Source organism: Mesoplodon mirus (assembly GCF_964341445.2).
Source record: "Mesoplodon mirus genome assembly, chromosome: X".
In the NCBI taxonomy this organism is placed as follows: domain Eukaryota; kingdom Metazoa; phylum Chordata; class Mammalia; order Artiodactyla; family Ziphiidae; genus Mesoplodon; species Mesoplodon mirus.
Genome location: NC_138981.1, coordinates 70,327,222 through 70,339,246, shown reverse-complemented (window position 1 = coordinate 70,339,246; position 12,025 = coordinate 70,327,222). Strand labels below are relative to the sequence as shown.

General features: G+C 38.1%; 1 protein-coding gene across 3 annotated transcripts in view; it reads left to right on the top strand.

The window, feature by feature from the left end:
- The window catches only part of RPS6KA6 (ribosomal protein S6 kinase A6), a gene marked incomplete at both ends in the record, with an annotated part of 175,961 nt that extends 164,186 nt beyond the window's left edge, over nucleotides 1-11,775 (top strand). For all 3 annotated transcript variants that reach the window (XM_082610162.1, XM_082610160.1, XM_082610161.1), the window contains 2 exons: nucleotides 10,247-10,387; nucleotides 11,650-11,775. In XM_082610162.1, coding sequence (XP_082466288.1) covers nucleotides 10,247-10,387; nucleotides 11,650-11,775 — 267 coding nt within the window. The remainder of the gene's footprint in view (nucleotides 1-10,246; nucleotides 10,388-11,649) is intronic.
- Between the last annotated feature and the right edge of the window lie 250 nt (nucleotides 11,776-12,025).

The window sequence follows — 12,025 nt, the reverse complement described above, 5'->3', positions numbered from 1 at the left end:
ATATTTATTCAGATAAATTGTGTCCCTTTCTCTCTTCTCCTTTGGGACCCCTACAATGTGAATATTAGTACTCTTGGTATTTTTTCCAGAAATCTTTTAAAGGCTATCCTCATTTCTTAAATTCTTTTTTTCCCTTTTTCTGTTCAGCTTGGGTGATTTACATTATTCTGTCTTTCAGTTCACTGATGTGTTTCTCTGTATCATGTCATGTACTCTTGATTCCTTCTTAGTATTTTTTTTATTTCAACTATTGTATTCTTCAGCTCTGTTTTATGGTTCTTTATACTTTGTAACTCTTTGTTACACTTCTCACTGTGTTCATCCATTATTCTCCCAAGTTCATTGAGCATTTTTATGATCATTACCTTGAAATCTTTATTGGGTAGGTTGCTCTCTTCCACTTTGTTTAGTTCTTCTTCTGAGATTTTGTCTTGTTCCTTTGTTTGGAACATATTCCTCTGTCTCCTCATTTTGCCCAGTTCTCTGTGTTTATTTCTATTTATTAAGTAGGTCAGTCATGTTTCCTGATCTTGGAGAAGTGGCCTTATGTAGGAGATATCCTATGGGGCCAATCAGCATACTCCACTCTGGTCACCAGAACTATATGTCCTAGGGGTGCCCCATGTGTGTGCTGCGTGGGTTCTTCTGCTGTGGTGGGGCAACTACTCTGGGTGTGCTAGCAGGCAGGGCTGGCTCCCAGCCCAGTTGGTTGCCAAGCCCTGTGTTGTGGTGGCTTCCAACCCACTGTTGGGCAAGACTGGGTCCTCTCATGACTGGCTGTTCAGAACCAGTGGTCCCAGGGCTGGTGCTGGCTTGCTAGTGGGTGGGACCAGGGGCCTAGGTGACTGTCTGCAGGGTCTTGGGGGACCTAGGGCTGGTACCTCACCACTGGTGTGTGAGGTTGTCCCAGGGCAGCTTAATGTATGTGCCTATGGGGCTTTTATTTTTATCTTTGTTTCATCATATGTAACATGTCTTTTTTTCTTTTCTCAGTTACTTTTAAAGTTTTCTCTGTCTTGGGTTTTCAGCAATTTGGTTTGATGTCCCTTGCTGTAATTTTCTTTATTTCTTTTACATGGGGTTCACTGACCTTCTTAGATATGTGGGTTCATAGTTTCCATAAAATCTGGAAATTTTACAGGCATTATTTCTTCAAATATTGTTTTCTTCCCTCTTACTTTCTGGGACTCTAATTGCAGTTGTGTGCTTTGTCAGTTGAAGTTGTCCCAGAGCTCATTGATGCTCTGCTGTTTTGCTTCTTTGTTTTGCACTTTTTTCTTCTTTTTTATAGTGTCTATTGTCGTGTCTTCACCAGTCTTCTTACCTGCCATCTTAAATTTGCCATTAATCCTATTTGGTTCTTTTTTTTTTTATCTCACAATTTAGTTTTCATTTCTGTTTTTTTTGTGTGTGTGTATATGAATTATAACTCTTTATATTTACCTTATTAGAAATAAAAAGTGAGAAGTGTTAAAAATATTTGTGTAATAATTCATTAAAACTAATGTTAATAAATATAATACATGTTAACATAAATAACATTTTTGTGAAAAATAACAATTTTCCCAAACAAAAATTGTTTACTTAGAAGAATGGCATCATTTTAAAACTTTACAAATCATTTTTATGTCTACTTTAATGGAAGATAGATGGATTCTTATATCTACTTCTGCATTTAATCACTTGTGAAATCGCAGATCTTTTTTATTTTTATTTTTTTTTATTTTATTTTTTTTAATTTTTTTATTTTTTACTTTATAACAAATTTAATCAGTTATACATATACATATGTTCCCATATCCCCTCCCTTTTGCGTCTCCCTCCCACCCTCCCTATCCCACCCCTCCAGGCGGTCACAAAGCACTGAGCTGATCTCCCTGTGCTATGCGGCTGCTTCCCACTAGCTATCTACCTTACGTTTGGTAGTGTATATATGTCCATGTCACTCTCTCACTTTGTCACAGCTTACCCTTCCCCCTCCCCATATCCTCAAGTCCATTCTCTAGTAGGTCTGTGTCTTTATTCCTGTCTTACCCCTATATTCTTCATGACATTATTTTTTCTTAAATTCCATATATATGTGTCAGCATACAGTATTTGTCTTTCTCTTTCTGACTTACTTCACTCTGTATGACAGACTCTAGGTCCATGCACCTCATTACAAATAGCTCAATTTCATTTCTTTTTATGGCTGAGTAATATTCCATTGTATATATGTGCCACATCTTCTTTACCCATTCATCCGATGATGGACACTTAGGTTGTTTCCATCTCTGGGCTATTGTAAATAGGGCTGCTATGAACATTTTGGTACATGTCTATTTTTGAATTATGGTTTTCTCAAGGTATATGCCCAGTAGTGGGATTGCTGGGTCATATGGTAGTTCTATTTGTAGTTTTTTGAGGAACCTCCATACCGTTCTCCATAGTGGCTGTACCAATTCACATTCCCACCAGCAGTGCAAGAGTGTTCCCTTTCTTCCACACCCTCTCCAGCATTTATTGTTTCTAGATTTTTTGATGATGGCCATTCTGACTGGTGTGAGATGATATCTCATTGTAGTTTTGATTTGCATTTCTCTAATGAGTAAAGATGTTGAGCATCCTTTCATGTGTTTGTTGGCAGTCTGTATATCTTCTGTGGAGAAATGTCTATTTAGGTCTTCTGCCCATTTTTGGATTGGGTTGGTTTTTTTTTTGCTATTGAGCTGCATGAGCTGTTTATAAATTTTGGAGATTAATCCTTTGTCAGTTGCTTCATTGGCAAATATTTTCTCGCATTCTGAGGGTTGTCTTTTGGTCTTGTTTATGGTTTCCTTTGCTGTGCAAAAGCTTTGAAGTTTCATTAGGTCCCATGTGTTTATTTTTGTCTTTATTTCCATTTCTCTAGGAGGTGGGTCAAAAAGGATCTTGCTGTGGTTTATGTCATAGAGTGTTCTGCCTATGTTTTCCTCTAAGAGTTTGATAGTGTCTGGCCTTACGTTTAGGTCTTTAATCCATTTTGAGCTTATTTTTGTGTATGGTGTTAGGGAGTGATCTAATCTCATACTTTACATGTCCCTATCCAGTTTTCCCAGCACCACTTATTGAAGAGACTGTCCTTTCTCCACTGTACATTCCTGCCTCCTTTATCAAAGATAAGGTGACCATATGTCCGTGGGTTTATCTCTGGGCTTTCTATCCTGTTCCATTGATCTATCTTTCTGTTTTTGTGCCAGTACCATACTGTCTTGATTACTGTAGCTTTGTAGTATAGTCTGAAGTCAGGGAGCCTGATTCCTCCAGCTCCATTTTTCGTTCTCAAGATTGCTTTGGCTATTCGGGGTCTTTTGTGTTTCCATACAAATTGTGAAATTTTTTGCTCTAGTTCTGTGAAAAATGCCAGTGGTAGTTTGATAGGGATTGCATTGAATCTGTAGATTGCTTTGGGTAGTAGATTCATTTTCACAATGTTGATTCTTCCAATCCAAGAACATGGTACATCTCTCCATCTATTTGTATCATCTTTAATTTCTTTCATCAGTGTCTTATAATTTTCTGCATACAGGTCTTTTGTCTCCTTAGGTAGGTTTATTCCTAGATATTTTATTCTTTTTGTTGCAATGGTAAATGGGAGTGTTTCCTTGATTTCACTTTCAGATTTTTCATCATTAGTATATAGGAATGCCAGAGATTTCTGTGCATTAATTTTGTATCCTGCAACTTTACCAAATTCATTGATTAGCTCTAGTAGTTTTCTGGTAGCATCTTTAGGATTCTCTATGTATAGTATCATGTCATCTGCAAACAGTGACAGCTTTACTTCTTCTTTTCCGATTTGGATTCCTTTTATTTCCTTTTCTTCTCTGATTGCTGTGGCTAAAACTTCCAAAACTATATTGAATAAGAGTGGTGAGAGTGGGCAACCTTGTCTTGTTCCTGATCTTAGTGGAAATGGTTTCAGTTTTTCACCATTGAGGACGATGCTGGCTGTGGGTTTGTCATATATGGCCTTTATTATGTTGAGGAAAGTTCCCTCTATGCCTACTTTCTGCAGGGTTTTTATCATAAATGGGTGTTGAATTGTGTCGAAAGCTTTCTCTGCATCTATTGAGATGATCATATGGTTTTTCTCCTTCAAGTTGTTAATATGGTATATCACGTTGATTGATTTGCGTATATTGAAGAATCCTTGCATTCCTGGAATAAACCCCACTTGATCATGGTGTATGATCCTTTTAATGTGCTGTTGGATTCTGTTTGCTAGTATTTTGTTGAGGATTTTTGCATCTATGTTCATCAGTGATATTGGCCTGTAGTTTTCTTTCTTTGTGATCTCCTTGTCTGGTTTTGGTGGCAAGGTGATCGTGGCCTCGTAGAATGAGTTTGGGAGTGTTCCTCCCTCTGCTATATTTTGGAAGAGTTTGAGAAGGATAGGTGTTAGCTCTTCTCTAAATGCTTGATAGAATTCACCTGTGAAGCCATCTGGTCCTGGGCTTTTGTTTGTTGGAAGATTTTTTATCACAGTTTCAATTTCAATGCTTGTGATTGGTCTGTTCATATTTTCTATTTCTTCCTGATTCCGTCTTGGCAGGTTGTGCATTTCTAAGAATTTGTCCATTTCTTCCAGGTTGTCCATTTTATTGGCATAGAGTTGCTTGTAGTAATCTCTCATGAGCTTTTGTATTTCTGCAGTGTCAGTTGTTACTTCTCCTTTTTCATTTCTAATTCTATTGATTTGAGTCTTCTCCCTTCTTTTCTTGATGAGTCTGGCTAACGGTTTATCAATTTTGTTTATCTTCTCAAAGAACCAGCTTTTAGTTTGATTGATCTTTGCTATTGTTTCCTTCATTTCTTTTTCATTTATTTCTGATCTGAACTTTATGATTTCTTTCCTTCTGCTAACTTTGGGATGTTTTTGTTCTTCTTTCTCTAATTGCTTTAGGTGCAAGGTTAGGTTGTTTATTCGAGGTGTTTCCTGTTTCTTAAGGTGGGATTGTATTGCTATAAATTTCCCTCTTAGAACTGCTTTTGCTGCATCCCATAGGTTTTGGGTCGTCGTGTCTCCATTGTCATTTGTTTCTAGGTATTTTTTAATTTCCTCTTTGATTTCCTCAGTGATCACTTTGTTATTAAGTAGTGTATTGTTTAGCCTCCATGTGTTTGTATTTTTTACAGCTCTTTTCCTGTAATTGATATCTAGTCTCATAGCATTGTGGTCGGAAAAGATACTTGATACAATTTCAATTTTCTTAAATTTACGAAGGCTTGATTTGTGGCCCAAGATATGATCTATCCTGGAGAATGTTCCAGGAGCACCTGAGAAAAATGTGTATTCTGTTGTTTTTGGATGGAATGTCCTATAAATATCAATTAAGTACATCTTGTTCAATGTACCATCCAAAGCTTGTGTTTCATTATTTATTTTCATTTTGGATGATCTGTCCATTGGAGAAAGTGGGATGTTAAATTCACATACTATGATTGTGTTACTGTCAATTTCTCCTTTTATGGCTGTTAGTATTTGCCTTATGTATTGAGGTGCTCCTATGTTGGGTGCATAAATATTTACAATTGTTATACCTTCTTCTTGGATCGATCCCTTGATCATTATGTAGTGTCCTTCTTTGTCTCTTCTAGTAGTCTTTATTTTAAAGTCTATTTTGTCTGATATGAAAATTGCTACTCCAGCTTTCTTTTGGTTTCCATTTGCATGGAATATCTTTTTCCATCCCCTTACTTTCAGTCTGTATGTGTCGCTAGGTCTGAAGCGGGTCTCTTGTAGACAGCATATATATGGGTCTTGTTTTTGTATCCATTCAGCCAATCTGTGTCTTTTGGTGGGAGCATTTAGTCCATTTACATTTAAGGTAATTATTGATATGTATGTTCCTGTTCCCATTTTCTTAATTGTTTTGGGTTCGTTATTGTAGGTCTTTTCCTTCTGTTGTGTTTCTTGCCTAGAGAAGTTCCTTTAGCATTTGTTGTAAAGCTGGTTTGGTGGTGCTGAACTCTCTCAGCTTTTGCTTGTCTGTAAACGTTTTAATTTCTCCATCAAATCTGAATGAGATCCTTGCTGGGTAGAGTAATCTTGGTTGCAGGTTTTTCTCCTTCATCACTTTAATTATGTCCTGCCACTCCCTTCTGGCTTGTAGAGTTTCTGCTGAGAGATCAGCTGTTATCCTGATGGGGATTCCCTTGTGTGTTATTTGTTGTTTTTGCCTTACTGCTTTTAATATGATTTCTTTGTGTTTAATTTTTGACAGTTTGATTAATATGTGTCTTGGCGTATTTCTCCTTGGATTTATTCTGTATGGCACTCTCTGTGCCTCTTGGACTTGATTAACTATTTCCTTTCCCATATTAGGGAAGTTTTCAACTATAATCTCTTCAAATATTTTCTCAGTCCCTTTCTTTTTCTCTTCTTCTTCTGGAACCCCTATAATTTGAATATTGGTGCGTTTAATGTTGTCCCAGAGGTCTCTGAGACTGTCCTCTGTTCTTTTCATTCTTTTTTCTTTATTTTGCTCTGCAGCAGTTATTTCCACTATTTTATCTTCCACCTCACTTATCCGTTCTTCTGCCTCAGTTATTCTGCTATTGTTCCCATCTAGAGTTTTTTTTTAATTCATTTATTGAGTTTTTAATCGATACTTGATTCATCTTTAGTTCTTCTAGGTCCTTGTTAACTGTTTCTTGCATTTTGTCTATTCTATTTCCAAGATTTTGGATCTGGGAAATAGAATCTTGGATCATCTTTACCATCATTATTCTGAATTCTTTTTCAGGTAGAGTGCCTATTATCTCTTCATTTGTTAGGTCTGGTGGGTTTTTATCTTGCTCCTTCTCCTGCTGTGTGTTTTTCTGTCTTCTCATTTTGCTTATCTTACTGTGTTTGGGGTCTCCTTTTTGCAGGCTGCAGGTTTGTAGTTCCCGTTGTTTTTCGTGTCTGTCCCCAGTGGCTAAGGTTGGTTTAGTGGGTTGTGTAGGCTTCCTGGTGGAGGGGACTAGTGCCTGTGTTCTGGTGGATGAGGCTGGATCTTGTCTTTCTAGTGGGCAGGTCCACGTCTGGTGGTGTGTTTTGGGGTGTCTGCGGACTTTTTATGATTTTAGGCCACCTCTCTGCTAATGGGTGGCGTTGTGTTCCTGTCTTGCTAGTTGTTTGGCATAGGGTGTCCAGCACTGTAGCTTGCTGGTCGTTGAGTGAAGCTGGGTGCTGGTGTTGAGATGGAGATCTCTGGAAGATTTTCGCCGTTTGATATTATGTGGAGCTGGGAGGTCTCTTGTGGACCAGTGTCCTGAAGTTGGCTCTCCCACCTCAGAGGCCCAGCACTGACTCCTGGCTCCTCAATTTGGGATGATGTGTTGTCTATTCATGTATTCCACAAATGCAGGGTACATCAAGTTGATTGTGGAGCTTTAATCCGCTGCTTCTGAGGCTGCTGTGAGAGGTTTCCCTTTCTCTTCTTTGTTCTCACAGCTCCTGGGTCTCAGCTTTGGATTTGGCCCCGCCTCTGCGTGTAGGTGGCCGGAGGGCGTCTGTTCTTCGCTCAGACAGGACAGGGTTAAAGGAGCAGCCTCTTCGGGGACTCTGGCTCACTCAGGCCGGGCGGGAGGTAGGGGCACTTAGTGCGGGGTGAGCGTGCAGCGGCAGAGTTCAGCGTGACGTTGCACCAGCCCGAGGCGTGCCATGCGTTCTCCCAGGGAAGCCGCCCCTGGATCCCGGGACCCCGGCAGTGGCAGGCTGCACAGGCTCCCTGAAGGGCGGTGTGGACAGTGACCTGCGCTCGCACACAGGCTTCTTGGCGGCGGCAGCAGCAGCCCCAGCATCCCACGCCCGTCACTGGGCTCCGCGCTTTCAGTCGTGACTCGCGCCCGTCTGTGGAGCCCCTTTAAGCAGCACTCTTAATCCCCTCTCCTTACGCACCAGGAAACCAAGAGGGAAGAAAAAGTCTCTTGCCTCTTTGGCAGCTCCAGAATTTTCCCGGACTCCCTGCTGGCTAGCTGTGGCACATTAGCCCCCTTCAGGTTGAGTTCTCGCCGCCAGCCCCAGTCCTCTCCCTGCACTCTGACCAAAGCCCGAGCCTCAGCTTCCAGCGCCGCCTGCCCCGGTGGGCGAGCAGACAAGCCTCTTGGGCTGGTGAGTGCCGCTCAGCACCGCTCCTCTGTGCGGGAATCTCTCTGCTTTGCCCTACCCAGGTATGTGGGGAGTTTCTTGCCTTTTGGGAGGTCTGGGGTCTTCTGCCAGCGTTCAGTAGGTGTTCTGTAGGAGTTGTTCCACGTGTAGCTGTATTTCTGGTGTATCAGTGGGGAGGAAGGTGATCTCCGCATCTTACTCTTCCGCCATCTTACCCGGAAGTCTCATTTCTGTTTTATTTGTTTCTTTTTATATGTTCTATGTGTCTCTACTTAACTTTTGAACATATATTTCAGTTGTGGGTCAATTTTGATTGATTGATTTTTTTCTTTTCATATTGCATTGTATTTTCCTTCTCTTTTGTATGCCTTGTAATTTTGGATAAGAAGCTTGACATAGTGAATTTTACCTTGGTGAGTGCTGGATGCTTTTGTATTCCCATTCTTGAGCTACTTTCTGAGTTAAGTTAGGGAAAACAATTGATACTTTTGTGCCTTCCTTTTAAGATATTTTTAGGCAGGACCAGAGTAGTGTTTAATCTAGGGATACTCACTACTCAGGCAGGTTTCTTTCAAGTTCTCTACCAAATACTCCATGAATATGAAATTTTCCAGTCTGACTGGTGGGAACAGGTGATATTCTTCACCCTGCATGAACTCCCATTTCCTTCTAATCCTTTCATACAGTTCTTCCCATGACCTTTGTTATTTTGTTCACCACATATGGGTTTGTGGTGAAGACACTTGAAAGAGACCCCCTACAGGGTTCTCTCTCTTCTCCTCTTACCTCTTCATTAATCTTTCTTGCTCTCTCTGCCCTGGTCTTCCCTGACTCTCAGTTCTGCCTCGTCACCACAGGGGATCTTCCAGGCTCTGCCTGAGTTTTCTTTACCTACCCAGCATCCTGAAAACTCTTTCAATGTTCTAAGCTAGAGCAATCATAGGGCTTACTTGATTTGTTTCCCATCTTTTAGGGGTTACTTTCCTTCATTGCCTAATATCTGTTCTCTTGAAAACTGTTGCTTCCTATATTTTATGGGTATTTTTTTTTTTTGGAGGGGCTGGGTTTCAACCAGGTGAGTGAATCCAGTTCCTGGTTTTACATCTTGGCCAGAGGCACAGAAGTCCTGGGAACTTTAATCATTTTTATGGTTATCATTTATGTCTGTTTTATTGATGTAATTCACTGTTATGTTCTTTATAATTTTTTTTCATTTATTTCTGCACATATGTTCTTTTTCCAATAGAATTTTTTATTGGTTGTTCTACTCCTCTACATAGTTTCAACCAATTACATTATTCTTCAAATTCTGACATTACAGTGTAGTCTTTGGTTTCTCACTGCTTCTGCTAGTGATAAAAAGTTCACAAATGCTTTTGTTTCTATATTAGAAGATGTTTGTTAAGGAGAGTTTAATTCTCCTTTCTATAAAAGATGCTTCATAGAGAGTTTATTTTAAATTGTTACATCATTTAATAGATTTAAAATTGTGTTTTACTCTGAGGTTATATTACATTTAAACGTTTTTATTACAACATAGAGAAAATAAGCATATTCACATTTACTCCGATGAAAAAATATATGATATTCTGACCACTACAATGCTAGCAGTCAGCTGCTAACCTTGAATTTATGTTTTGCTTTCTTTAGTATTTTATACAGTAAACCACCAGTTACTGAGCATATTAACAACATGGGGCCCTACCTTCTATGATGTTGTATCTGTATACAGATACCCTTATACTTTGGGGCCCAGATTACCAACAAAGATCTATAGTTCCTTTCTCCTCCTGACCATTTAGCACATTCCACCATAGTTCCTGCTACTTTACATTTTTCTCCTCCCTCACTAACCACATTCCAGTTACACAGAATTGGTATCCCCTGATTTTAGAATGGTAAATAAGGATATACTGTATTTTGAAAAATCTGTTTTAAGATTCTCTTTTGACAGTTAACTATGCAGTATATGGGTTTTGTTTTCCCTAATGATAGGTCAAATAAAACAGATTGCAAAGCTATTAATTCTTTCATAATTTGAGAAAATGTGAAATGATATATTTTACTAAAACCTTTAATATGTAGTTTCATGTATGTATATATATATATTTTTTTTTCATTTTAATTTAGGATTTGCTTTCCCATATGCTGCATATGGACCCACAGCAGCGGTACACTACAGAACAAGTATTAAAACACTCATGGATAACCCACAGAGATCAGTTGCCAAATGATCAGCCAAGTAAAAATGATACATCACATGTTGTTAAGGTAAAACAAACATGTTTTTAAGCACCTTCTAAATGCTTGATACCTAATAATGCCATTGCATGCCATCCACTGATGACACATATAATTACTTTAAAGTATATTTTTTAAAGGTATATTTATAGATTTTTTGTGTTTTTTTTTTTGCTTTTTTAAGTAACAAACTTCTTTACCTACTGCCTTACTGATGATAAATAAAGATTTCTTGATTGTATTTGATTTGCTTTTAAGAGACAGTGGGGCTAGGAGCAGACTAAATTCAAGTATTGTATGGAAACAAAAGATGGCTAGTGGTTCCTAAATAAATAACCATTGGTTTCCATATTTATAGACATTGAACCTAGATTTTAAAGTTTAGTGTCTTATCCATTAATCTGTTGATGGACACTAGGGTGTTTCCATATCTTGACCATTGTGATATTGCTGGAATGAACATGGGAGTGCAGATAATCTCTGAGGGTAAAGAAATTGTGATGTGTGTGTATGGAATATATTATATATAATATAATATTATTCAGCTTTTTAAAAGGAGATCTTGCCATTTGCAACAACATAGATGAACCCATAAGACATTATTGCTAAGTGAAATGATGTAGACACAGAAAGAAAAATAGTACATGATCTCTCTTATATGTGGAATATAAAAAAGTCAAATATGTAGAAACAGAGAGTAGAACAGTGGTTACCAGGGGCATGGAGGTGGTGTAAATGGGGAGATATTGGTTAAGGCATACAAAGTTACAGTTATGTAGGATGAATAAGTCTAGAGATCTAATGTGAAGCCTGATAACTATAGTTAATAATACTGTATTGAGTACTGGAAATTTTCTAAGATTTCAGGTGCTCTCATCACACAAAATGTGATAACTGTGTGAAGATAAAATATGTTGATTAACTTGACTGTAGTAATCATTTTACTATAGATATCTAAATAACATGTTATATGCCTTAAATATATAAAATTCCTATAAAAAATAAGATTAAAAAGATATTTAAAAGCAAATTCAAAGAGTTTTGAAAGACTAATAAAAATAATACATTTTAGTGTTTTAAAAATTTGTAAGAAGCATAGTTATTGAAGTTAAAAATATACAAGCAATCAAGTGTTAATTAATCAAGGGAACATCAATGCACAGATTAAGGGTTCTCAATTATTTTCCTGGGGGGAAAAGTTGTATTCTAGTTAAATTTCTCATGATATAATGTGGAAGTTTTCTTACTTCCAGAGATTGTTACTCATTTTGTGATATTTCTCATTATTTTAGGGAGCAGTGGTTGCCACATATTCTGCCCTGACTCACAGGACCTTTCAACCAGTCCTAGAGCCTGTTGCTGCTTCAAGCTTAGCTCAACGACGGAGCATGAAAAAGCGAACATCAACTGGCCTGTAAGGTTTTTAGTGTTCCTCAGCCAAACTGGATGAATAAAAATTTAAATGTGTGGCTTTTTGTCTAATCTTATATCAAAGGCATTGTTTTCTACTACATTACTTGAATATTCTGTTTAAGCTTCCTTTTTATAAGGGGGAGTGAGATAAAAAAAAACATGTACAGGTCCACAATATTCGTACTGCTTTGTTTTTCAGTAGTGTCCAAGTGTTTATTTAAGTATAAAATTGGTGTCTACAAGGTCCTACCAACT